Source organism: Mustela erminea, chromosome 10 (genome assembly GCF_009829155.1).
Source record: "Mustela erminea isolate mMusErm1 chromosome 10, mMusErm1.Pri, whole genome shotgun sequence".
Lineage (NCBI taxonomy): Eukaryota > Metazoa > Chordata > Mammalia > Carnivora > Mustelidae > Mustela > Mustela erminea.
The window spans coordinates 29,365,933-29,393,133 of record NC_045623.1 but is presented as its reverse complement, the minus strand read 5'-3'; the positions used below and the strand labels follow the sequence as shown (position 1 = coordinate 29,393,133).

The 27,201-nt window shown below is 41.6% G+C and overlaps 2 protein-coding genes across 5 annotated transcripts in view; one reads left to right on the top strand and one right to left on the bottom strand.

Annotated features, from left to right (window-relative positions):
* The window catches only part of SLC44A3 (solute carrier family 44 member 3), a 97,227-nt gene extending 78,322 nt beyond the window's left edge, over nucleotides 1-18,905 (top strand). For 3 of the 4 annotated variants that reach the window (XM_032360597.1, XM_032360593.1, XM_032360594.1), the window contains exons 13-15: nucleotides 14,167-14,304; nucleotides 16,436-16,672; nucleotides 17,843-18,905. In XM_032360597.1, coding sequence (XP_032216488.1) covers nucleotides 14,167-14,304; nucleotides 16,436-16,672; nucleotides 17,843-17,944 — 477 coding nt within the window. In that variant the 3' untranslated portion in view covers nucleotides 17,945-18,905. Of the gene's footprint in view, nucleotides 1-14,166; nucleotides 14,305-15,122; nucleotides 15,302-16,435; nucleotides 16,673-17,842 lie in introns of those variants that run through there. The other variant, XM_032360595.1, reaches the window with a different exon arrangement.
* Nucleotides 18,726-27,201, bottom strand: part of CNN3 (calponin 3) — a 28,920-nt gene continuing 20,444 nt past the window's right edge. Inside the window, exons 2-7 of the mRNA XM_032360598.1 lie at nucleotides 24,045-24,166; nucleotides 23,806-23,872; nucleotides 22,894-23,031; nucleotides 22,429-22,545; nucleotides 20,827-20,973; nucleotides 18,726-19,592 (exon numbers count right to left, since the gene is read on the bottom strand). Coding sequence (XP_032216489.1) covers nucleotides 19,251-19,592; nucleotides 20,827-20,973; nucleotides 22,429-22,545; nucleotides 22,894-23,031; nucleotides 23,806-23,872; nucleotides 24,045-24,166 — 933 coding nt within the window. The 3' untranslated portion in view covers nucleotides 18,726-19,250. The remainder of the gene's footprint in view (nucleotides 19,593-20,826; nucleotides 20,974-22,428; nucleotides 22,546-22,893; nucleotides 23,032-23,805; nucleotides 23,873-24,044; nucleotides 24,167-27,201) is intronic.

The following is a 27,201-nucleotide window of genomic DNA, read 5'->3' as shown; positions in this document are numbered from 1 at the left end:
ATGTTGTATTTTACGTCTTTTTATTTTTTGAGTTCCCAAGTGGCTTAACCCATTGAGCCACCCAGGCACCCCTTAAATAATGATTTTAGAAATATTTCTTTAGAAAGGCTAGTTTGTGAAGATAGATTTGCCTGAAGTTCAAATACTCCTTCACTTTGGTTTAGTTTCATTTTGTCGAAGTCAAATTAACAATGGTATTTTTATTTAAAATGACAATAGAGAAATGCGTGGCTGGCTCAGTTGGTGGATCATACAACCCTTGATCTCAGGGTTGTGAGTTCAAGCCCCACATTGGGTATAGAGATGATTTAAAATCTTTAAAAATTGGACACCTGGGTGGCTCAGTCAGTTTAAGTGGCTGCCTTCAGCTCAGGTCACGATTCCAGGGTCCTGGGATCGAGTCCCACATCGGGCTCCCTGCTCAGTGGAAAGGCTGCTTCTCCCTCTCCCTCTGCCTGCTGCTCCCCCTTCTTGTATGCGTGCTTTCTCTCTGTCAAATAAACAAAATCTTTAAAAACATAAAATAAAATAAAATCTTTAAAGATAAATAAATAAAAATAAAATAACATATAGAGTGTGTTTCATTTTATAACTTATGCTTGTCCATCCATTCTTCCTTCTCTCTGCTTTATTTGTGGAGAAATACTGGGGTACAGTCCACATGGTGTTAGCAATGGTTATTTCTTAAGAGTGGGATCAGAGTGATTTCCTTGCTTCTTTTTTTCTTTCTATGTTGCTTGATTTTCTTATAATGGGCATAAAAATTTAATAAAGCCATTATTCTAAAAATGAATAAGAAGGGGGAAGAAAGAGGGAAGCAAACCATAGGAGACTCTTAACTATGGAGAACAAACCAAGGGTTGATGGAGGGGAGGTGGGCGGTGGGGGGGACTGAATAGGTGATGGCTATTAAGGGGGACACTTGTGGGTGTTATCTGTAAGTGATGAATCACCAAATTCTACACCTAAAATCAGTATTACACATTAAGTTACTAGAATTTAAATAAAAATATGGGCAGGGTCAGGGGGAAGCAAAAGATTTAAAAAGAGCAAACAAGACAGCACTGGCCTGGCTTTATAGGCAGCCTCAGGTCTCATCAAAGGCACGTTCTTTCTTTTACCCACCTCCTACCTGGCCCCAGCCTTGCGGGGGATGAGCATATCTCCCCTGCTTACCATCTCACTGGACTTCTGCAACTAGTGACTAGTGAACTCCTGAAGAGCTCTGAAGGGTGAATGCAAGGCCCTGGGAGGCCCAGAAGCTATTTGTATTTGCCTCCCTGGGCATGTGTTTGTGATAAAAACAGAGCTCAAGATGAAACTGGTGTGGGGTGGTCCCTGCAATTTTCACTGTAATCCCAAGGAAGGACACTCAGATGTATGGGGATGTATCTGGGCTCAGATTTCACTGTATTTCTCTTAGTTCTGAGGGAATTATGACTACCAGGGTTGTTTTATCATCATCCAGTTCCTCAAGTTTGTTTTCGTAGTTCTTGTTGTATTTTTGAGTTAATAAATATCAGGACTTTGTTAGGAAGGCATTCCAGAAATAAAGCTGGCTATTCATGGCGTGGTTTTTGGCACATGCCTTCCTGCCTATATGGCAGGAGACTCTGTTTACCTTTTTGAAGAGTCAATAGAACCTTGGGCTCACAGTACCTCCACCAAAAGAAGGAACCACTTGAGTTTCACGCAAGGACAAACAGCTGACCTTAGATGCTGAAGGACATGGGGCTGCGTTGCGCTGGCTTCAGTTTTGACTTGAGGAGCAAAAATGTTCTTTCTGTTGTCAAAAGTGCGATTAACATTCTTGGACGACTCTCAAAGTAAATTACAGTGGTAATTCAGCTTTTCTGTTACTTAAAAGTATCCTTCAATCTCTTTCCTTTATCTTCAGTGATTAGAATATTCCATGAGGTAGGAATAATAATAATACAGTGATTATTACACTGAATTGTGATAAGAAACGGGTGAGATTATATAGTCCGATAAGAGGAGGGTGCCTGGGCCCCTGCAAAGGTGAGGGCAAGCATAAAGCATCTTTAATACAGAGCCTGAGAGCAGCAGACACCTTTTACAAACTGTGGAAGTGATGTTGTGTCATGGAGGCCACATAGCCAGTCATCAGAGGCAATGTGCTGGGAACCCAGCCCTCTCCACTGGGCCATCCTGCCATATCCTTAGTGCTTTTTAATGATACATCTCTTGAGAGCACTGCTTTATTATTTTGAGCCTTTTAGAGGGAAAAGCAAAAGTATGGCTCAAAGCAAATATTTTCCTGCAGATGGGCCTGGATGAGTCAGAGATCTACTTCTTGTAAGTGATGCAACGTGGGTTGCATGGGTGCACCCGGGGGCGTGCGACCCGACTGACCTCTCTGTGCTTTCATTTCCTCAACAGCTTTCTCATCCAGTTGGGGTTTGCAGAGGATTAAACGAGTTAATCCAGTCAGGAGAATGTAGAACACGAGTAGGGCATGGCGCATCATGGGCACTCCGTGAATGCTTCCCATTACTCCTTATTCTCATTGCCTTACACATGGAAGCTTCACACTTGCCTACTGACAGAAAAAAAAGAGAGAGAGAGAGAGAGAGAGGAAAAGAAAAAGAAAGGGCACAGAAACAAATTAGGAGCAAGTCGGGACTATGGTGAACCATCTGGGACATATCACTAAGGCATGTCTTGAAGTAGGGGGGAGGGCAGCAGAGTACCTGGGAAGAGTACTGTAAGTATTACAGTTCCTAATACTCTTGTTTTCTCCCTGGAGAAGGGCTCATTTTCTTTGTGCCTGGCCCCTGGCTTTTATTTATTTATTTTTTTAAGATTTTATTTATTTGACGGAGAGAGAGATGTGAAAGAACACAAGTAGGAGGAGTGGGAGAAGGAGAAGCAGGCTTCCCACCAACCAGGGAGCCTGATGCAGGGCTCAATCCCAGGACCCTAGGATCATAACCTGAGCCAAAGGCAGCCGCTTAACCAACTGAGCCACCCAGGCATCCTGGCCCCTGGTTATGACTGCTAATGGCACCACTGTGCTCAGTGGATGGCTGATTGTACTGAACTTATGCATAACTTACACAGAGCCCACTAGGTTGGGCTTCAGAGGTGCTTAGGGCTCTCCAAAGGCATGGGTGAGAAGAGATACAGGGCTTTGTGGTTAAACAGGAGATAGTGATGAGGGGAGATCTACCGTGGGAGAACACAGGGCAGCCTGGGAGAGCCCCCAGAAGCACAGGCTGACAATGACTGTGAAAATCCTGAAACTTCCAGTCTCTCCCATTGCTCCCCAGCAGGGCATGTCAGCCCCACCAAGGTCTGGCTCACAGTTCCTCCAGACCCATTTCCCACCACACTTCTCTTTGGGGTCCTTCAGTCTCATCCACTGCCTCCTGCTGCTGCCTTGGCCAGCCTTGGCACTCATCCACCCCGATTCCCTGCAGGGAACAGCCAACTTCAGGAACCATGGTCTAGCCACTGCTCTGAAGCATTCCTCACCACTGCCTGCCCCATGCCCCTTCCTCCTCTTCTCCCCCAGCCTGAGCTTCTCTTCTCCTCCCTGTTCTTTTACATTTGCCCTTGAGCCACAGTTCAGGGTTCACCAGTCCTCACTGTCATGCAGGACCTTCCTTGTTTATGACCTTGACCCCCACCCTCCCCTGCTGCTTCTGATAGTCCATGGGAGTTTTGAAAACTAATCAAACCACACCCAGAGGGAGTCTTTAACCCCAGGCAAGGGAATGAGAATGAAGATAAAATATTGAGGTGTTAACCATTGTCAAGCTGGAATTTTTTTTTCTTCCACATTGCATTGCATTTATTTATTTATATATTTATTCATCATTCATTCATTTAGATATACATAAACTCTTATGTTCATTGCTTTTTTTTAATTGTAGTGTTCCAAGATTCATTGTTTATGCACCACACCCAGCGCTCCATGCCATACGTGCCCTCCTTAATATCTACCACCAGAGTCACCCAGTCCTCCCACCCTCCTTCCTTCCAAAACCCTCAGTTTGATTCTCAAAGTCCACAGTCTCTCATGGTTTGTCTTCCCCTCCAGTTTCCCCTCTTCACTTTTTTTTTCCTTCTTCTGATGTCCTCTATGTTATTCCTTATGTTCCACAAGAAAGTGAAACCATATAATTGACATTCTCTGCTTGACTTATTTCACTCAGCATAATCTCCTCCAGTCCCATTCATGTCAATGCAAAAATTGGGTATTCATCCTTTCTGATGGTTGAGTAATATTCTGTTATATTTATGGACCACTTCTTCTTTATCTGTTCGTCTGTTGAAGGGCATCTTGGCTCTTCCCACAGTTTGGCTATTGTGAACATTGCTGCTGTGAACATTGGGGTGCATATGCCCCTTCTTTTCTGTATCTATACCTGTATCTTTGGGGTAAATACCCAGTAGTGCAATTACCAGGTTATAGGGTAGCTCTATTTTTAATTTTTTGAGGAATCTCCACACTGTTTTCCAAAGTGGCTGCACCAACTTGGATTCCCATCAATAGTGTAAGAGGGTTCCCCTTTCTCCACATCCTCTCCAACATTTGTTGTTTCTTGCCTTGTTAACTTTTGCCATTCTAACTGGTGTAAGGCCATATTTCAATGTGGTTTTAATGTGAATCTCCCTCATGGCTAATGATGATGAACATTTTTTCATGTGTCTGCTAGCCATTTGTATGTCTTCATTGGAGAAGTGTCTGTTCATGCCTTCTGCCCATTTTTTGACATGATTATCTGTTTTTCGAGTGTTGACTTTGACAAGTTCTTTATAGATCTTGTGTTTGTCTGTAGTGTCATTTGTGAATATCTTCTTCCATTCTATGGGTTGCCTCTTTGTTTTGTTGACTGTTTCCTTTGCTGTGCAGAAGTTATCTTGATGAAGTTCCAAAAAGTTTGTTTTCACTTTGTTTCCCTTGCCTTTGGAGACATGTCTTGAAAGAAGTTGCTGTGGCCAATGTCAAAGAGGTTACTGCCTATGTTCTCCTCTAGGATTTTGATGGATTCCTGTCTCACATTGAGGTCTTTCATCTATTTGAGTTTATCTTTGTGTATGATGTAAGAGAATGGTAGAGTTTCATTCTTCTGTACATAGCTGTCCAATTTTCCCAGCACCATTTATTGAAGAGACTGTCTTTATTCCACTGGATATTTTTTCCTGCTTTGTTTAAGATTATTTGAACAAGAGCTGAGGGTCCACATCTGGGCTCTCTACTCTGTTCCTTTGGGCTGTTTTTATGCCAGTACCATCCTGTCTTGGTGATCACAGCTTTGTAAGAAAGCTGGAAATCAGGTAATGTGATGCCTCCAGCTTCTTTTTTCTTTTTCAACATTTCCTTGGCAATTCAGGGTCTTTTCTGGTTCCATACAAATTTTAGGATTGTTTGTTCCAGCATTTGAAAAACACGAGTGGTGTTTTTATTAGGATGGCATTGAAAATATAGATTGCTCAGGGGCAGCATAAACATTTTAACAATGTTTATTTTTCTGATCCATGAGCGTGGAATGTTTTCCCATCTTTTTGTGTCTTCTTCAATTTCTTTCATGAGTGTTCTATAGTTCCTTGAGTATAGATCCTTTACCTCTTTGATTAGGCTTATTTCGAGGTATCTTATGGTTCTTGGTGCTATAGTAAATGGAATCAATTCTCTAATTTCCCTTTCTGTATTTTCATGTTAGTATATAAGAAAGGAACTGATTTCTGTACATTGATTTTGTATCCTGCCACATTACTGAATTGCTGTATGAGTTCTAGTAATTTGGGGGTGGAGTCTTTTCGGTTTCCCACATAAAGTATTATGTCATCTGCAAAGAGAGAGAGTTTGACTTCTTTGCCAATATGAGTATCTTTTATTTATTTTTGTTGTCTGATTGCTGCTGCTAGGACTTCAGTACTATGTTGAACAACTGGCAAGAGTGGGCATCCTTGTCATATTCCTGATCTCAATGGGCAGGTTCTCAGTTTGTCCTCATTGAGAATGGTATTCGCTGTGGGTTTTTCATAGATGGATTTTATGAAGTTGAGGAACGTCCTTTCTATCCCTATATTCTGAAGAGTTTTCATCAGGAACAGATGCTGTATTTTGTCAAATGCTTTTTATACATCAATCGAGAGGCCCATGTGGTTTTTCTCTCTTCTCTTATTGATTTGTTCTGTCACATTGATTGATTTGCAAATGTTGAACCACCCTTGCATTGCAGGGATAAATCCCACTTGGTCATGGTGGATAATCTTTTTAATGTACTGTTGGATCCTATTAACTAGGATCTTGAGAATATTGGCATCCCTATTCATCAGAGATATTGGTCTGAAATTCTCCTTTTTGATGGAGTTTTTGCCTGGTTTGGGGATCAAGGTAATGCTGGCTTCATAGAAAAAGCCTGGAAGTTTTCCTTTTGTTTCTGCTTTTTTGAAACAGCTTCAGGAGAATGGGTATTATTTCTTCTTTGAATGTTGGTAGAATACCCCAGGGAAGCCATCAGGTCCTGGGCTCTTGTGTTTTGGGAGGTTTTTGATCACTGCTTCAATCTCATTACTAGTTATTGGTCTATTCAGGTTGTCAGTTTCTTCCTGATTCAGTCTTGGAAGGTTTCAGTCTTATAGGTTTCCAGGAATGCATCCATTTCTTCTGCATTGCTTAACTTATTGGCATATAACTGTTGATAATAATTTCTGGTGGTTGTTTCTATTTCCTTGGTGTTAGTTGTGATCTCTCCCCTTTCATTCATAATTTTATTAATTTGGGTCCTTTCTCTTTTATTCTGGATTAATCTTTCCAGTGGTTTATTGATCTTATTAATTCTTTTAAAGAACCAGCTTCTAGTTCCATTGATATGTTCTGCTGTATCTCTGGTTTCTAACTCATTGATCTCTGCTCTAATCTAATTTCCCTTCTTGTGCGTGGGGTAGGCTTAATTTGCTGTTGATTTTCCAGTTCTTTAAGGTATAAAAAGAGTTTGTATATTCAGGATTTTTCCTTTTTTTTTTTTGGATGGCTATGCATTTCCCCCTTAGGACCACCTTTGCTATATCCCTTAGGTTTGGGACTGATGTGTCTTCATTCTCACTGGTTTCCATGAATTGTTTAAGTTCTTTGATTTCCTGGTTGATCCAAGCATTCTTAAGCAGGATGGTCTTTAGCTTCCAAGTGTTTGAATTTCTTCCAAACTTTTTCTTGTGATTGAGTTCCAGTTTTAAAACACTGTGGTCTGAGAATATGCAGGGAATAATCTCAGTCTTTTGGTATTGGTTGAGACCTGATCTGTGACCCAGTATGTGGTCTGTTCTGGAGAAAGTTCCATGTGTGCTTGAGAAGAATGAGTATTCTGTTGTTTTAGGGTGGAATGTTCTATATGTATCTGTGATGGCCATCAGGTCCAATGTGCCATTCAAGGCTTTTGTTTCTTTGCTGATTTTCTGCTTAGATTATCTGTCTGTTGCTGAGAGTGGCATGTTAAGATCCCCTACAATTAACATATTCATATCAATATGTCTCTTTATTTTTATTAACAGTTGGTTTCTGTAGTTGGCCGCTCCCATGTTGGGGGCATAAATATTTACAATTGTTAGATCTTCTTGTTGGATAGACCCTTTGAGAATGGCGTAGTGTCCTTCTGTATCTCTGACTACAGTCTTTAGCTTAAAATTTAATTGGTCTGATACGAGAATCACTGCCCCCAGCTTTCCTTTGATGACTGCTGGCATGAAAGATGGCTCTCCATCCCTTCACTTTCAATCTAGATGTAATTTTAGGTTAAAAATGCATCATTTGTAGGGGAACCTGGGTGGCTCAGTAGATTAAAATCTTTGCCTTTGGCTCAGGTCATGATCCCAGGGTCCTGGAATCAAGCCTCAGGTCGGGCTCTCTACTCAGCAGGGATCCTGCTTTCCTTCCTCTCTCTCTGCCTGTTTCTCTGCCTACTTGTGATCTCTGTCTGTCAAATACATAAATAATCTTTAAAAAAAATGTATCACTTGTAGACAGCTTATGGATGGGTCCTTTTTTTTTTTTTTAAGATTTTATTTATTTTTCTGACAGAGATCACAAGTAGGCAGAGAAGCAGGCTCCCCGCTGAGCAGAGAACATGATGTAGGGCTCAATCCCAGGATCCTGGGATCATGACCTGAGCCGAAGGCAGAGCCTTAACCCACTGAGCCACCCAGGTGCCCCGGATGGGTCCTTTTTATCCAGTCTGCAACGCTGTGCCTTTTTATGGGAGCATTTAGGCTGTTCATGTTGAGAGTAATTATTGAAAGATACAGTTTTATTGTCATCATTTTGCCTGTGAGGACCTTGTTTCTATAGTGTCTCTGTAATTTCTGTACTGTATCACTCTTGGGGTCTTTCTTCTTTTATAGAACCCTCCCTTAATATTTCTTATAGTGCCAGCTTGGTGGTCACATACTCTTTTAAACCTTGCCGTTCTTGGAAGCTCTTTATCTCACCATCCATTCTGAATGTCAGCCTTGCCAGATAAAGTATTCGTGGCTGCATGTTCTTCTCATTTAGTGCCTGAGTATGTCTTGCCAGCCCTTTCTGGCTTGCCAGGTTTCTGTGGACAGGCCTGCTGTTATTTTGATGTTCCTCCCTCTGTACGTAAGGAATCTCTTCCTCCTAGCTCTCCCTAAGACATTTTCTCTATTTTATGATTTGCAAATTTCACAGTTACATGCCGGTATGTCTCTCTACCCTCATTGATCTTGGGAGGTGTCCTCTCTGCCTCTAGGACACAAACATTTGTTCTAGCCCCCAGATTAGGGAAATTCTCAGCTAAGATTTTCTCAAGTCCTCTCTCTCTCTCTCTCTCTCTCTGTGTGTCTCTCTCTCCCTCTCTCTCTCCTCCCCCTCAGGGATACCAATAATTCTGACATTGGAATGTTTCATGGTGTCATTTATTTCTCTGATTCTGTTTTCATGGCTTCTAAGCTATTTGTTCCAGGCCTCTCCTGCTCCTTCTTTTTTGTCAGTTTGTATTCTAGATTACTAATTCAATCTTCTGCCTCATTTATCCTAGCTGTTAGAGTATTTAGATTAGATTGGATCTCATTGATAGCATTTTTAAGTTCTGCCAGATCAGCTCTCACTTCTGCCCTTAGAGATTCTATGTTGCCACTAATGATTTTCTCCAACCTAGCTATTGTCTGCATAACTGTTACCCTGAATTCTATTTCTGACATCTTGCTTATATCCATACCTAATGGTTCTGTGGCAGAGGGCACAGTCTGAATTTCCGCTCTGTTGGGGGTTCCTCCTCCTAGTCATTCTGGTGAGGGGATATGTAGCTGAAAATACCAGCCATAATCTAGGCAGGGTGGATCCACTGATGATCCTCCGCCCCCGTAGAGATTCCAAAGTGTATAATCTTATATCTCAGTCTGATTTCATGGGTGTTCAGAGTGTTCTGGTAGATATTTAGCTCAATTCAGGGGACCTGTTGAAATAGGGTCCCTACCTCTCCACCATCTTGCCCTTCCTGCACCAAGCTGGGAATCTTTGTTTTCCATTCAAGACACAGAAATATCCACTTGTTTGGGTGCTCTAAAGAAACATGCGCACTGAATGTTGTCTGGTAGTAAATTAAGAGGGTGAAGAAACTATCTCTTTTCTTGCTGAAGTATTAGCCTTCAGGATCCCCTGATTAATTTTCACAAGCAACAAAACATGTGACCTAATCTTTATTATATCCAGTCCTTTCCACATATTGTTAGGGTCTGCATATTAGCTTAGGATGTCTACCCCAAGTTCTGTCAGCACAGGCAAATATAAAAGCTCCAAGCAAGGACTTACCACGCTGAACATTTAGGTAATCCATCTTCCAGCTGCCTGACAAGGAAGCAGCTTCTATTGAGAAGAAGTATAAATTAACTAATGCTGAAACTGCAGAAATTCTCAATCCATATCCTGTGTCTTGAGTGATGCTTCCCTCCTCCAGCTATTCATTCAAACATTAATTCTAGGTCTCTCTGTTGCACTCAGGGTTGAACCTTGTGGTAAAATACTAGTGGTGTAGTAACTGCAGGAAGGCATCTATAATTTCCCCGTCAGAGTGGTTTTAATGCCCTCTTTCAGTGGGCATGATACATTAAAGAAAAGATAAATGGTTAGAGGCCCCCAAAAATCTGCGGAGTCAACACATGTGCAAGAAATTACCATTTTAACCTTTAATCATTTTAGCGAAGAAGCAAAATCTATTTTTATTGCTCATGAACAGTAGCGTTCCATTGACCACAAGGTGGTGATCGGCAGGAAAAGGAAGGCCCTGCAAAACCTGTATTCTCCAGTATAGACTGGAAAGTACACTAAGAACCCCAGTTTAAAGGTGGGGAGTGGGTGGTGGGCTGGGGACAGAGCCTGAATGCAGAGAAAGCCACTGTGCTGGATATGGTTTGAGTGGCTGCAGAGAAAGGCTGGTACTGGGCCCTGGAATGTGGTCTGGGAAGCAAGTCCTGCCTTTCCTGGATCCCTGAGAGCGCAAGGGATCAAAGCCTAGGGATAAAGAAACAGTGGGTACTTTCCACACCTCCTCAGTGCCGAGAGAGTGGCCTGTGTTTCCCAGCTGTAAATGAGGTTGTCCTTGCTGATGTCAGGATGAGAATAGCTCCCCTTGACTACAGGCTTAGTGTGTGCCTGGCGCTTTGCTGACTGTTTTATAGGGAGGATGTTCTTTAATCCTCCCAACACCCCCTTGCAGTAGGTGTCATAACTCACTTTATAGATGAGGAAATTGAAGTCAGAGAGAGGTTAAATCATTTGCCCAAGACTGACAGCCAGATAGTGGTAGAACTAGGATTTAAACCCAGAGACTATCCAGCGACAGAGCCTGAGCCTACCTTAACCACTACGCTTTTAAATAGCATTTTGTCCTAATGAAAATTGATAGTGTAATGTCCAGAAAGTTAAAGGTGTGTGTGTGTTGGGGTGGAGGGGTCTGTCTGATTTACCAGGGATCTGGAGAATGCCCTTGATCCTGGTTTCCAGTCTGTAAAAAATGATGACGCTGTACTTTACCCTTCCACCCTACAAATGTATTTTAAGGATAATGAACTGGTCATCAGGGCTCTTAGAATCTTAAATGATTGAAGATGCTTAGTTAAGTAATAAGCAAATGAGTTTTCACATCCCTACTCAAGAATGAAGCCTCCACCCTGGGGTCAGCTTTCTGCAATAACCAGTTCGGGGTTTTATAAGCAAAATTCACATGCATTCTATCTAAATCATGAACCAGAAGTTCTTTATGGAATATCATTAAGGCATTTCTGCAGGAAATTCATCTGACATCTGCAAGCAGAGTACCATGTGAGGGGAGGTGGGTACCCAGCCTTTGTCTTTGAAAACCAAACCTTGCTCTCTAGGTGGCCCTGGTGAAGAGGGAGTTTGGCAAATTAGTTCTACCCCTTTATTCTCCATCTCCTCTGTCATAAGGAGTAAGACCTGCACTCTGAGTAAGACCTGCATCACTGGGAGGTGGGTTATTGTAATAGGTTCCAAATTGATTTCCTTACAATGTTTTTGAGTAGACATAGGAAAAGATTCATTTGCATATTGTGAGATAAATACTTGTCCTTCTCCTAGGCCACAAGAAATGACAAAACCCAGGAGGGTAATATTACAGTGTATTTTCTCAGGGAAGTTATAAATTCTGTGTTGTAAACTGCAGTACAAATAGCATTTTTAAAGGCTTTAAAGGGAAATACAAGAAATAGATGGTTTTGAAATTATGTAGTCATAAGAAGAAGATATTTTGGGAAAAAATGATCCAAGAAATCTTCCTGCATGAACATAAAAACACACAAATGCATACACTTGTCCTTTTTGACTTAGTGATCCCATTTCTGGAAACTTATCCTTAAGAAATTATCCAAAAACCAGAAATGAAGATGTCCATTGCATAGTTGTTGGGGTTTTTTTGTGTGTGTGGGTGGGTTTTTTTTTTTAATTTTTTATTTTTTATAAAATATTTTTATCCCCAGGGGTACAGGTCTGTGAATCGCCAGGTTTACACACTTCACAGCACTCACCAAATCACATACCCTCCCCAATGTCCATAACCCCACCTCCCTTCTCCTAACCCCCCTCCCCCCAGCAACCCTCAGTTTGTTTTGTGAGATTAAGAGTCACTTATGGTTTGTCTCCCTCCCAATCCCATCTTGTTTCATTTATTCTTCTCCTATCTCCTTAACCCCCCATGTTGCATCACCACTTCCTCATATCAGGGAGATCATATGATAGTTGTCTTTCTTCGCTTGACTTATTTCACTAAGCATGATACGCTCTAGTTCCATCCACGTTGTCGCAAATGGCAAGATTTCATTTCTTTTGATGGCTGCATAGTATTCCATTTTGTGTATATACCTTTGTGTGTGTGTGTTTTTTTAAGATTTTTTTCTTTTAGGGAGTATGTGCAAGTTGGGGGAGGGGTAGTGGAAGAGGGAGAGAATCTCAAGCAGACTCCCTGCTGAGTGCAGAGCCCCTCACAGGGCTGGATTTCACAACCCTGAGATCATGTCCTGAGCCAGAAATCAAGGGTCAGATGCTTAACCAACTGAGCCATGCAGGCACCCCTACATAGTTTTTATAATAGCAAAATATTTTGAAAGTCTAGATATATCCTAGCTACACACACACACCCAGTATATACATATTAAAAATTAAAATTATAAATGCCGTGGAGCAACATAAAAATGCTTATTATTTAAAGGAAAAAATCCAGGTGTGTAAAATGACACTGTGCCACTTAAGTTGTATATATTTTCATTTCTATACTTTCTTTTTGGTTTGCTTTTGACTCTGCCTCTTCTCTTTTCATACCAAGCTGTTCATTCCTTTGGTCACTATTCTTTCTGTTGTCTTAGCATCTTTTCTATTTTTTTAAGATTTTTTTTTTAATTTTACTTAATTTGATAGAGACAGCGAGAGAGGGAACACAAGCAGGGGGAGTGAGAGAGGGACAAGCAGGCTTTCCAATGAGCAGGGAACCTGATGCGGGGCTTGATCCCAGGACCCTGGGGTCATGACCTGAGCCAAAGGCAGATGCTTAACGACTGAGCCACCCAGGTGCCCTATTTTTTTTTTTTTTTTTTTTACGGTTTTTAATCTCGACACCTAACGTGGGGCTTAAACTCACAACCCCAAGATCAAGAGTTGCATGCTCTACCTATAAGGCAGCCCGGTGTTTGTCCTAGCATTTAAACGTACTTTCTGGAATACTTTCAGATTGTTCTCAGGGTACAGATCTCTTGTCTGTTGTGATGTTCTTTTCCATGGGACATTGGAAAAGTTTCCCTAGGAGCATTACTTTGTTTTCTTCAGGGGTGTTTGTTTGTGGGACTCCACCATTCCCTGGCTTATGAGAAAGTGGTTTTGCTTTGCTCCTGCCCAGACTCTAGTAATTTCAGTGACCCCAGGCAGATCCCGTATTTCTCTACCACTTTCTCGGGTTGGTTAGTTGAGTCTGAATTTATGCTGGCAGTTCAGTTCCCTACCAAAGAGCCTGAATATTGTTTCTTACCCTAAGGGGTTAAGTCCCCAGTCCCTACTTCTAAAGGATTTTTCTGATTTCCTGCCCATGGAGCCTGTGGATTTGGCTCTCATTAACTGCTAGGGTCTGCTTTGTTTCTAGCCCCTAAACTTCCTCCTCTGTCCTCAAACTCTGCATTTTTAAAAAATCTTTATTTATTTATTTTTAATTTGACAGACAGAATCACAAGTAGGCAGAGGCAGGCAGAGAGATGGGGAGGCAGGCTCCCTGCCCAGCAGAGAGCTGGATGCGGGGCTCAATCCCAGGACCCTGGGATCATGACCTGAGCAGAAAGCAGCTTTAACCCCCTGAGCCACCTAGGCGTCCAAACTCTGCATTAAAAAAAAAAAAAAAAAAAAAAAAAAGTTTACGCTTTACCCATTGTTTCCTTGTATTTGTAGTGAGATGTCCCATCTACCATAGTGACCAGAAGTACTTGTTTATTTTTTCCCTTTACTGGATGGAAATATATGTGTATATAATCAGGAAGGGGACTTTGCAAATGAAATGATTTGTTATAGGCAGAGATGGTGGGTGTATAGTAACCATTTTTCTCTATTTTGCAAATAAGTCTGTGTTGTCATTATATTATCTCTGAAACAATGCAGGAATCCTCATCTTTTGTCTTTTGTTTCAGAATGCATACACCACAACTGCCATTAATGGAACAGATTTTTGCACATCAGCACAAGGTGCACTCCAACTCTTGTCCAAGAAGTCAAGTCATTTAACATCTGTTCAATGCTTTGGAGACTTCATCATTTTTCTAGGAAAGGTGAGATGTCTTCACTAAAATAATAAATAAAGGAACTTGGAATCCAAACATTAAGCCCTACAGCAAGGTTCAGAAAGAGAAGGAATGTTTCTTGAGTGCTTGCTCTCTGGTGGCTGCTGGGCTTCATTCTGCCATTTAATCCTTCCTCCTGTGAGGCACCTTATTTTGCAAATGAGAAATCTAAGGTTTAATAACTTGTTTGAGATCCCTCAATACATAGAGTCAGGATTTGAATCTTAGCTATGCCCAATTCTCTGTAACATTTGGAGTCCCACTTTTTCAGATCTAAAATGAAAATGCAACTAGCCTCATAAAGTGGATGTATTCCCTGGGTTGAGATAAAATAAATGGAAATAGTATTGGAGCCAAAAAAAAAAGGTCTGTATTATTTAAGGGCGTTAAGTCCATAAATAGAAAGGTTGTAAATGTCCTAGGTGGAGCCAGTGGTGTATCTCCACTGCCATCTGAATAGTATTTTTCAAGGATAGTGTGTAGTCTTGTATGCAGTGTGGTGAATGAGCATCTTAGTGCATGTCATGGTGTGAAGGACAAGCCCTGAACTTGGGGTCTTTGGCAACTCCGAACCCGTCTTTATATTTGAAAAAAGGTAACAACACATGGCCTTTCTAGGTTGTAGGGAAGAGTAACTGAAATCTTGATGAAAGGGGTATGATAGCCCCTCATGACCATGCTTCAAGTTGAAGGTTCTTTACACTGTGCCACATGGCGTGTCCCTTTCCATGTGGCTGTCACCCACCAGGCCTAATTCCACACACCCATTTCCCTGATCCCACTTCCACTCGTTGCCTGCCCTTCAGATTCTTGATCACAGACCTCGTGTCCTTCCTGCCACATCTTCACTATTCCAAGCTGGACATGCTGGCTTCTTCCAACCATTCATCCTCAAGGACTTGAATGCTGAGGCTTTCAGTGGTGCCCCAAAGCAAACAAGATCCTGATCTCTGGTTGTGACCTGGCCAAAGTCAGTAAGGACTCCTGGTTCATTTAGCATTTTGTGCCTCTGTGCCAAGGACTTGAATGCTGAGGCCTTCAGTGGTGCCCCAAAGCAAACAAGATCCTGATCTCTGACTGTGACCTGGCCAAGGTCAGTAAGGACTCCTGGCTCATTTAGCATTTTGTGCCTCTGTGCCCTTTGGTACAGGTCCCTGGTGCATTACTGTCAGAGTTAACTGTCAGTAACAAGTTATAACATGTTTGGATTTCACAGGTGTATGTTAATTGCACATATATTGTAAAGGCTCAGCTGAGCCCCAGAGATTTTTCATGCAACGGTAGCTCCAGAAGCACAAACTGATTATGCCCTTCAAAACAGCCTAAATAATCTATGTGGTTGTATTTAAATGGGTAATACTGTTTGTTAGTTTGGTAAGATTGCAGGTGATATGTTGTCTAATAACCACTTCCACAAAAACTTTTTTAAGTGTTTGTAAGTCTGTCTAAAAGACTTTTATTTTAGGCAATAATGCTCTTTCCTGTATTTCTTGATGAAGTAGCATTCACACATCATGTCCATCTTTTTGGCTATCCAAGGGCAATGGGGATTCCAGATGGACTCCATTTTATCTGATAAAGAATCGGGTACATATGGGTCTGTAAGTCTGACCTGGAAAATAATTACATAAGGCAAAAGCCTGGATTAATCCTATTATCTCCCCACACCAGCACTGGAATTCCATTTTAATCCCTATAGTAAAAACCATCATGTATTCAACGACAGGATATCCACTCAGTGAATTGTTGCACCATTATTTTAAAATGGCACTTATTACCAAGTTTTTAAATGAAGACGCTTATGGGGCTATCAAGTGAAAAAACTGAAAATTTTGAAGTATCATTACATCTACATAAATACAACAACTAGGCACAGATGAAATGTAAAGACATCTACTCTCCTCCCCTTCTCCGCTGGGCCTTCATTTGGTATCATCACGGCTCTTCTTTTTTTAATTTCACTGTTAGCACATTTTCTAACAGTTGTTCTTTGTAATAGGGCACAAACATACACATACAGATATATATGAAATTATCACTCGTAACTGACAAAAATCATTTCTCTAATATTCTAACCACCTGATTTATAAAGATTTTCCACAAACTGTTCTTCGGACAGGTTTTGGTGGTATGTTTCACTGTTTTTGGAGGACTGATGGCATTTAACTACAACCGTGCACTCCAGGTGTGGGTGATCCCTCTGCTGCTCGTTGCTTTTTTTGCCTACTTTGTAGCCCAGAGTTTTTTATCCGTGTTTGAAACTGTGCTGGATGCCCTCTTTCTGTGTTTTGCTGTTGACCTGGAAACAAATGATGGATCGTCAGAAAAACCCTACTTTATGGACCAAGAGTTTCTGGTAAGCAAACATTTCACTTGCTGTTGCCATCTCAATCCTCAAAATCTCCTAAAGTGTAGAAGACTTGCACATAAAGGGGGCTCATGCCTAGCTAGCCCCATTTTCTCTTCCAGAGGGCTCTGTGGCCTGACCGGAGTTCTGGAGGTTTGGGTTATTTCCTGAGGCTGAACCAACTTGCCTTATTGAATCCTTCTCCCTGGAGAGAAGTGAAGCTGAATGATGACTATGGACCACATGGCCTTGGGCAGGCTTTCTGGACACAGCAGGCCAAGTCCCTTTGGTGCTACAAGCTTGGTCTGGCCTATTGGGTGGCCTGGAAGTTTAACAGTTGATCTTTTTCCAAAGCTTTCTCACCTCCTCAAGCATCATGCCACCCCTCTGCGTTTTAGGGGACACATGTGGCACCCTCTGTGCCCGTATCCACAGATCTGTGGTCCTCAGGCCCCTTGTTAACCGAGGCCCACCCAGGAAAAGCCGCACCCTGTCAAGTCCCACACCACTTCTATCTGCAAAGAGCAGGCGGCTGTTTCCAACACAGTCATTGCTTATTTGTCTTATCAGGTGTAGACAGGGATATTTTAACAACTGAATGAAACAACTGAATGAAGCCCGTGTGTTGTCTGGGTCAAGTGATGTTTTTAGTCATTTTCTTCCACTCTGGTGCCATAAAAGATGTTAAAGCCCTTTTGCTTTTTTTTGAGATTTTAAGTAATCTCTCTACCCAGCATGGGGCTCAAACCCACAACCCCAAGATCAAGAGTTGTGTGTTCCACCAACTGAGCCAGCCAGGTACCCCAAAGTCCTTTGGCTTTAAGCAACATCCAGAGCACTCCTTGGGTCAGCCAGGCCCCGACGTTTAACAAGCACTTCTCGGGTTTTAAAGTTAAATGTATTCTCACCCTCCTCCATATAAGACCTAAAAATACAATGGCACTTTAGTTGTCTGTATCCTAAGGAAATGGTTTTTGATGGTGGCAGGAAGCTAACTGAGGTTTCTTTCTCCAACTTGTACTTTCCTGATTAAAAATCCACTTGGACATCTATCCTCCAAAATATTTTAATTCAACAGGGGAAACTTTTAAGGCTGAAATTCCCCTAAACGATATGGTCAGGTGTTTGCCAAAAGTGAGGAAATTTAACACTGGTCTCACTCATTCTTTCGTTTTTCAGAGTTTTGTAAAAAGGATCAACAGAGTGAATGCAGTGAGGGCACAGGGTGCTGAGCACGCATCGAGGAACGAGGAGGGAGCCGAACTCCAGCCCGTGGTGTGATAGGTGCCTGTTGGTTAGTTGTCCCTTCTAAGAGCCATTCACAGAATAAATGGTAAGGCTGATGGACCCTATTCTTTTTCATTTTCGTCATTGTTTAGCCATTAGAACACCAAAAAATACCATAAAAGTAGAGCCTGTGCCTAATTCAGTGGCTCCTTACAAATATTTATTCACTTAGGAATATAAAATACTCCCACCCGGTCCCCACCAGCGTTCCTCAGCATGATGCCTAGACTCTTCCAAGCTGGACTTAGGATAAACTGGAGGCATGTGCGTCTCCGTGGAATAAGCAAGGGTCAGATCGTGGTCAAAGAAGAGTCTGGATCTTGGCAGTCACTAACCGTGTATGGCAGGCAGGTCCTTTCCGTTTGCTAAGCCTCGGTCTCAGGCACAGAGTGCGTCGTCGTGTGGATTCAGTAGAGCAGGGACAGGGCAGTTTAGACCAGCACCTGGGGAAAGAGGACGTTTTAAAATCTGCCTTCACCTACCTGGAAGTCAGCCAGGAAATAATCAGCCTGTGGCTCGTATGAATGTTCAAAAAAAATATTTATTTATAAAAAATACAATGGGATAAGTTTATGCTGAGAAATGCAGCAATAAATACAGTCGAAGAGCACAGAGCAACTCTACATCGATAACATTGGCACAAACAGGGAGAGCGGATGCACCGCCCAGACCTGAGCGTCTGCGGGCCGACGCTGGACGCGCTCCTTTAGAAACACCGCCGGGAAAGATCTTGTCAGCGTAGGGAAGAGAATGAGTACACGTATGATCACAAATGCACACGGATCAGGACTTTATTTAAAAATTAGCAAACAATACTGTAGAGACATTGATATGTAAATTTCTAAAATGCTGCGTCTTAAATTTAGTTGGCGAAGACCACATGTAGCTCTAAGCATGAGTTTAGTCCTCCACGTAGAAACCAAACCAAACACTAAACTGTTTAAAAAAAAAAAAAGCTTCCTATTGTTTGAAAATCCCAGTTTATTCAGTAGATTGTAAAAATGCATAGGTCTCGGATAAGAGAATTGGCTGTACAAGCGTACTCCCCTTTCACAGTATTCCTTTTTACTTCATATGCGAGTTATTGCTTCTGCTGTAGGATTGAACTGTTACAGCACTAAAAGGCAACTATTTAGGGAAGAGGCAGAAAAAGGAAGAGGGAATGTGTGTAAGGCAATATTTCTTTTAGGTACAATAAGCGTAATAGTGTTTTAGGAAGACAAGATAAAAATTACTCAAGGCTAGCTTGGTTCTCACTGGATAAAAACAATGGGCTAAATACTGAGCTCCTTGTATCAATCTAATAATCAATGCCTTGGTCGCCGTATTGGTATTCTCTGGGGTAGTCATCTTGGTACTCTCCGTGATATTCATCTGGGTATTCTGCCTGATAATCACTATCGCTAATTTCAGACCCATTGGTTCCTGTTCCTTGGCTTCCGTTGTGAATGACCGGTTCTGTGGGAGCGGCACAGTATTTGGGATCATATACTTGCCGCCCAAGCCCATACACGCTCATTCCTTTCTGGGAAGCAACTTTGTTGGTTCCCATCTGTAAAGAAATTGTCGAGTTGTCCACCGGTTGTAATGTTAGCTTCTGATCATAGATGTCTCTTCTGGTGCCTGGTGCTAACATCCCCGCCTGGTATTAGAACAGAGGAGAAAAGTGAAAACCGCAGCTCAAGTCTGTTCTGGTGAATATTCTATAAATTATGAAATTCACACTGAACGGGGAACAGCTCGGTAAGCGAGCTTTATCGAGTAATCCTGACGCCCAATCCTTCCTAGGAAGCAGTATTTACTGGCTTTCAGGTCAGACCAGCCTTTCTGTTCAGATCCTCGCCAAACTAGCTGACTTTTAGTTTTAGATTTCTCATATACAAATGGAGAAAATACCACCCACTTCGGATGTGGGAGAGGATTAGATGTATGTAAAGAATGTAAAAACATAGCCTAGTGTGGGCAGCCTGGAAAGCTACAGGTCCTAGTACCTACTAGGACCACATACACTCTGCAGGCCCTCGACTTGAGAAGCTCTTCACACATTCCGCAGAAATGATGCCAGCCAGCCCATAAGGACTTCAGTCTCCAAAAGCCAGCCATGAGTGCAGTAACTCATACCTCATTTCTCCATTTATGCCAAGCAGACACTTCCAGACTTAACTGGTAAAAAAGCAGACCTGAATGGCAGCTTTGAGAGACAATGCCACACGGGGCAGGACACATTCCAGGAAGGTAACACAACACATCTCATCTTGAGGTCCTGAGGAAGAAGCTTTTCCACAGCTTCTCTCCACTCCTGTTGGACAGGAGGCCTGCCTGCTCCCCAGTGGTTAAGGGAACCTCCATGTGAGGGGCGGCTGCTCTGTTTGGCACAAGGTCGTACTTGAATCTCGCAGGGTATAAGAATACCGGCCTCCTCCCCAGGCTACAGTTCCACCCACTCCAGTCACACATTTAACAGGGATGCTGGCTGAATCCTTCTCAGAACACCAGATAATTGTACCTACCCAGTTAATTAAGGGATCCTATAAAAATAAAAGTCCGAGGGATTAGAATGAGCAACTTATTTAAACCTGGAGCAAGAACTAAACTGGCTGTAGTAAACTTATCTTTATTGTTCTGGTTAGGTAGAAAAGCCGGCTGTTCTAACCGCCAACAAAAGCCATGAGCCACACACCGTATTTGTATTGCTGGAGAAAAGGTCCTCTGATTCTTTTGCTTTCTCAGCAAAACCTACTTTCCTGAAGGAGTATACTCGCTAAATACACCATACAAAAACACCCTCCTTTGAACTTAGTTAATAAAAATGAGGTAAGTGCTCATTTAAATACCTTCTGTACTCTTTGTGGCAAATATGAAAAGACACTGCTTACCTGGCTGGCTCCTTTGTTGGTGCCCATCTGCAGACTAATTGTGGTCTGGTCAAAAGGTTTATCGGTTTGCATTTTGGGATCATAAAGATGCCGCCTGGTCCCATAGGCTGTCATACCCGCCTGGCTGGCGCATTTGTTGGTTCCCATCTTTTAAGTTAAAAATTAAATGAGCACTGGTTATCTGAAGTCTACAACATCTGTGATAAGCAAAACTTTCTGTTCTACTAAAAAGATCAAGGGGTAAGACAGACAGGTCCCTTTTTGTGCTGAGGCCAGCAAGATACAAAATCTCTATGCTCTCGCAAATTTCAAGGTGCTCACTTTAAAAAGAAAATTTCCATCAAGTTTTTAGAGGGCAGAATTATGGATAATTAATTTCCTCTGCTCCTCTCTACTGTCTACAGCAGAGAGAAGCAAGTCAGGGGGCACCTGCTTCAGCCATATAAAGAGACAGACTCACTCTCAGGCTGGGCACTAAGCTTCTCTACTTCAGATGTTTACAGAATGCCAGGTGTCTTCTCTGGCAGGTCAACAAGGGCTTCTTTCTCAAAATCACCAACATCTTTGTGGGGAAAGAGGCACACAGAAGGAATAAGGAACATAAAGTTCAGAGGAACAATAATTCTCTTCTCCACTGAGAATATGGCTTTTAAGACTGACTGGTACCCCCAGTTCTACTGGCTGGGGACACATTTCTGTTGGTCTTTTTCCTTAAAAGGGAGGGAAAAAAAATCATTGCAATCCTACCACCCAGATATTAGCTGTAAACATCTGTGCATCTCCTTCTAGGTTTTTTATCTTCTGTATGTGTGTATGTATCAAGCACGTGCATACAAAATCCATGCCTACAAATATATGCATGTGCGTCTTTAAAATTGTGATCCCACGGACTGCAGTATTTTATAACCTGGTTTGTTTTCCTTCATCTTGGAATTCTTGTCCATCATTGTTACCTTACTCTAGAGTTTCTTTTGTTGTTATAATTTAACCAAATGACTAAAATGACTACTGTTTGGAATTTTAGGTTTCCAGTTTCTTAACCAGATACAATTTCATACTGTGCAAAATTAAATCCACCTCACATAGATTCAGTCAACAGAGGGGCAGGTATCAGATACAGTAAAGACCTTAGCATATTAGACATTGAGCAGTGGTGATTTTAAGGGGGGGTTGAAAAAAAAAAAAAAAAACACACAAACCTGAACTAAATATTTCTAATAGTGCTTGGCTACTGTATCGTGCAAATAAATGCCTTGGGCATTTAAGGCTTTGTAAAATGGCCTCATTTGGTCAATAATGTTTAGGAATTTGTAAAGTATGTTTTCTTAAAAACTAAAGACAACGTAATTGGGGAGAAAATCATTTCCTAGAGAAACACTTGTCGTGCCTGATGGCATGCCGGAGGTTTCCAGAGGTTTCTTCTAAAACCATCATCACTATCTCATGGGCTTTAAACGGACATAAATTATATAAACTACATATCCATCCCCAAAACCAACATAAAGGTATACCTTATCCTTCCCTTACTCATGAGAGACACCCTCTGCGCATATTAAGAATTAATGATACTAAAGAAGTGAAAGCAGTAAACACATAACTTACCTGCAAACCAATTACACTTTGGCCAGCTTTTAATTTTCCTTCATCAAAACGTCTTGTTTGTTTTTCGGCATACTTGACTCCAATGTCAATGGTTGTATGGAATCCTTTTGTTTTAGCCTAGACAGAAATTCACATACTAACTAAAAAGGAAGACTAAAATGGAGATTCTGCCAACGGTTTTTTCCCAGAAGGAATAAGAAATGATACCGTCCAGAGATAAAGGCTTACATTAGGTAATAAATACTCAAACTAGCGGTGAAAAACCTACTTAAAGCCATGCAGTAATATATGTAGCTCTCCAAAATGTATTCTGATTAAGCTCTCTTATGAGGCAGCTGATGTCAGCAGCCTTTCCACAGAGCTAATCATTATGAAGGAGTCTGTATTCCCATAGGAGATAAAAGACTCACTTCATCACCAACATGGTAGGACTTTTAAATTCAGCCATTAAAGACATATACGTACCAGACCTGCCAGGGCCACCAGCGTAGTCTGAACTTGGGTCATGTTTCCATTCTCAAAAAGATCATTTGCTTCAAATATGTCATGCGGCTTCATGCCATAAGCCTGAATAGCTTTAATAAAGTTGCCAATATTCTCCAACTATAAAGGAATATAAAGAGTCATGTAACTTTGGGAGCCAAATACGGACATTCAAGTTATCTAAGAATTCTAAATCTTCCTGACTAGTTGTGAGATGCCAGGCAAAAGCTACATGGCAAGGTTTCTTGGCCAGATACATACTAAGCACAGCTTTCTCTGGAAAAGGAAAGCGTGAAGAGTATTTCATAGTGGGTTAATATTTTTATACAGTCATTTTTTTTTCCAGTTCTTTGAAGGCAAGGTCGTCCTTCCAATGTTTTTAAGGATACTGTGATACTGTGATTATGTCAGAGCTATCCAGGGCTAAAATTCTGTCAAACAGTACATGATTACTCACATTAATAATTTATGTTTTAATTTAAACATAAATCTGTGTTTATTAAATGCTGTCTTCCTTATTATCTCAAAACACATACTCAAAATATCCAGCTTTACTTCATCACACACATTCACGAACTAAGACAGCTTAAGACGGCTGTTCGACAGTCAACCATTAGCAGTTATGTTCAACTCCTTGCCTTTTCCCCTCATTTGTCCTTACGGTCTAGGCTGTATTTCTCCATAGAAGCTGTGTTCAATCCTCCCTGAGAGCAGACAGACTAAACATAAGAAAACTTGTAAGCTAAGCATCTAATCGGCACAAAACTAATTTTCAGTCATTATGAAAACAAGGTAAAAAGAAAATATATAGCCATGTTTACAAATTTCTGCTAAAATGTTCATTTTTAAACAAATCAAGTCTGCGCGGCCTACAGAACAATTGGAGGTTATTACCTGGGGCCAGTTTAAGGAAGACTCATTAACCTTCTTCACTGAGCCTGGCTGTAGCTTGTTTATGAGCCTGAAAAGCAAAGCGGAGGGGACATTTATTGTTCACACAAAATCAAGGACAGACAGGTAAAGCTGGTTCCTTTACCCATCAGTAAAGGAATCAGAACCGACGTTTGGGAAAGGTCAAGGTCGGACACTCTGGATCGGGAAGGCCCAGAAGAACAGAAGTGGCCACAACTCACTCGCAGAGGATGATGCCGTCTTTCAAGCCCAGCTGAAAGTTGGTGCCAATGCTCATGCCGGTCACCTCTTCTATCCAGCTTCGAAGATCTTCTTCCGCCTGGTGGTCGTATTTGGAAGCGATCTGAAAGGCAAGCCAGCCCACTTTGGAAGAATCTTCACTAAGGCATCAAAAACCGCTGACTTCAACGTGCTCTTTTATTATCCATGAAGACCACGACCGTGACACACAGTAAATTATACTCATTGGAGTTCGTTAGCTAATCGAACCAAGTATTACAGCTCCAGGAACTCATAATAAATTCGGGGGTGAGGTGGTGGTTATTCAAAATGTGACTAGTACGTGGAGAGAAAATGGGAGAGCGAAGGAGACTGACAGATTAAGAAAAGACAGATTTCCACCCAAGACACACAGGAAGCGACAAGAATTAATAGCATATTACAAAAGGATACCAGCCATATTAAATTTTCAAGATTAAGTCATTAATTACCACATCCCCCCGCCCCAAAAGAGGGCGGTAGAATTCTGACACGTGCAACTATTTTTACACAGTATCTTAACTGCCAAGACCCTTCAGTCCCATAGTTTTGCTTCCTTGTAAGTTCCAGGGTTTCTATACCCCGTTTAGCCAAGTACACACTGTGCATGTACACACACACACCTGACTCGCACTAATTACTGTCCCTGTGGGAGCAGCGTTGGAGCTCTACATAGTGTCTACCAGCCTACAGACTCTGCCCAGAAGTCACTTTTAGACCGTGAGGACCTAGCACTGTGCCTGAAACCCAAACATTTACTTACAAAATTCTATGATAAAGGCAACTTGGCAACACAGATGCTACACGATCATACATGCTAAAACCTACTACACAGAGATTTTCAAAGATCTCTTCATACTCAGACCAGAAACCTCAATTAAAAAAAATAAAATTTACCCAAAATATTATTAAAAATCACACACTCAAACTCTCAAGCTAGTCTTTGTCCTAGGAATATTAAAGAGGCTGGGCAGCCAATTAAGGAGAAGACCACAGCTGGAAAGAAGAGATTAGGTGTCACTTTCCTTCTCATTATGCAGGTGAAAAGGACACCAAGACAGAGACAACCCCCAGGGGGATAGAGACTATGACACGCTTGGAACTGACTATTTCCATCCATGGAAATGGGAATGAACACAGAAACATCTGTGTCCATAAAATGTGATTAGGTTTTATTACTGAAATGAACAGTCTGATGACATTTTTGTTATGGAGAGGGCCTTCAAGTTCTAGTTCCAGAGAGGAACCCTCTCCTCACCACACTCACCACCAAGAGGGGTGGGCAGGCTTTCTGCTCCCCCCCCGGAAAAGGGCAGATGATTCCACTCATCACTGTGTCTATTAGTGACAGAGCAGTCCTCGATAGGCATTTTCCTCCCAAGTTCGAGAAACGGCGCTATGCCTCTGGCAGAATAACGGATAATTTATTGATGCTGTAGATTTACTTAGCCAGAATTAGAAATGGAAATTCAATGAGTTTACATTTAAATCCTACACAATGTATCCAGGATCAAATTCTGGCCTGAATGTTAGTTTATAAAAGACAAGTCAGGCACAGTGTAAAGCTAGTGCACAAGATGTGTTCATTGCCTGCCCTCTAGGACCTCCATCTCCTGAAAAACACACTCATTCTGATTCCCTGCGGGGCTGGGTTATACTGGCACCTGGATGTGGGAACAGGAAAAAAGGAGATTAGTGATGCTGGAAGGTGTTGCCAAAGGGACACTTGCTTCAGGTAAGCAGCAGGAAGGAGCCATCACTGCTCTAGTAATACCTCAAACACATTTTCAGGTAACGAATGTATCTCCCCCAACATATGGGACATACCTATTTACACAATGGTACCTTTAGAAAACGGAATAAATAATCTGGTAGAAAAGATTTTAAGACTTGGCTATATTTTCACACTGGATTCTTGTTCTAAGTGACTAGAACAAAAACTATAAATGTGGGCAGTGGGCAAGGGTTACGGTATGGATGGAAAGGGAAAGGCTAAGAAGAAAACCAAGTACTCCTTAAGCATTAGCTGTAGAAAGCAATGGAGTTGAGTATTTTTCAAAAGCAAAGCACTCTCAGAAGTTCATTTCAATGAACCTCAAGACTAACAGGGTAGGAGGGGTTCTACCTTGGCTCTGAGTTGGCTCCAGCCATCCTGCTAGGGCCACAGTTCATAGTTAATCCATCTAACTAACATCTAATCCATTTCTTGTCTACACAACAAGAAGGTTGAATTGCCGTGAGTACACTAGGTCTCTTCCCAGTCTAAGTTTTCTAAACCGTTTGGTCAACCAGCAAAAATTGTAAGGAAATTTGTTCTCTTTTAATTTTTTCAAACGTAGAAATGAAGTTAAGCTGGCAGAGTTTTGGGTGTTTTGGGGGAGAGGAGACCAAATGAGACCATATTATTCAACAACAACAAAAAAATAAAAGCATATTTATGTTTTATATATTCTAATGCATCCGACAGATTCAATGTTGTGCCCCAAACCACAGAGTGATTATACATCTAACTTTAAATTTCCTAGAGCCAAAGAGAACTTCATCTTCTCTGTTAACTGTTCTCATCAAGGGAATGATGAGAGAACAAGCACTGAAATCAGCTGGACCCAGAGTTCAAATCCTGACTCTACCACTGACCAGTTGCAAGATGGGGCTCTGGCCAGCTGACCCTGTCTCTGGCCTTCATTAGTGGAGTAGCACATGCACAGAAAAAAATTTCTAAGCACATACATGCAAAGCTCAAGCCCCCAAGTAGTAAACTAAAAATAAAGAGACGGTATGCATCCACATTTTGTGACTGCTGGTTCAAGCATAGGGTCTTTCTTTATGTGAAGGGGCAGCAAGGATTTTTCTACCAAAGTACTGCTAATATTTTTTAAATAAGTGAGCTTCCTGCAGACAGGCCTGATAAACAGAATTCAAAATTTAAGAGTAGGTATTTGTTTTTTAAAATAAAGTTTACAATGAAAAAAAAAAAAATCCCATTATCATCATCTAGGGGAAAAGTGTATTTCAAATTGTCTTTTAGCTGCTGGCCTGCAGCACTGTTCCACAGGACACGGAAATTGGGAGCATTTCCTATAAAAAAAAGTGTAGCAGAACACAACCCAAGCAAATGTG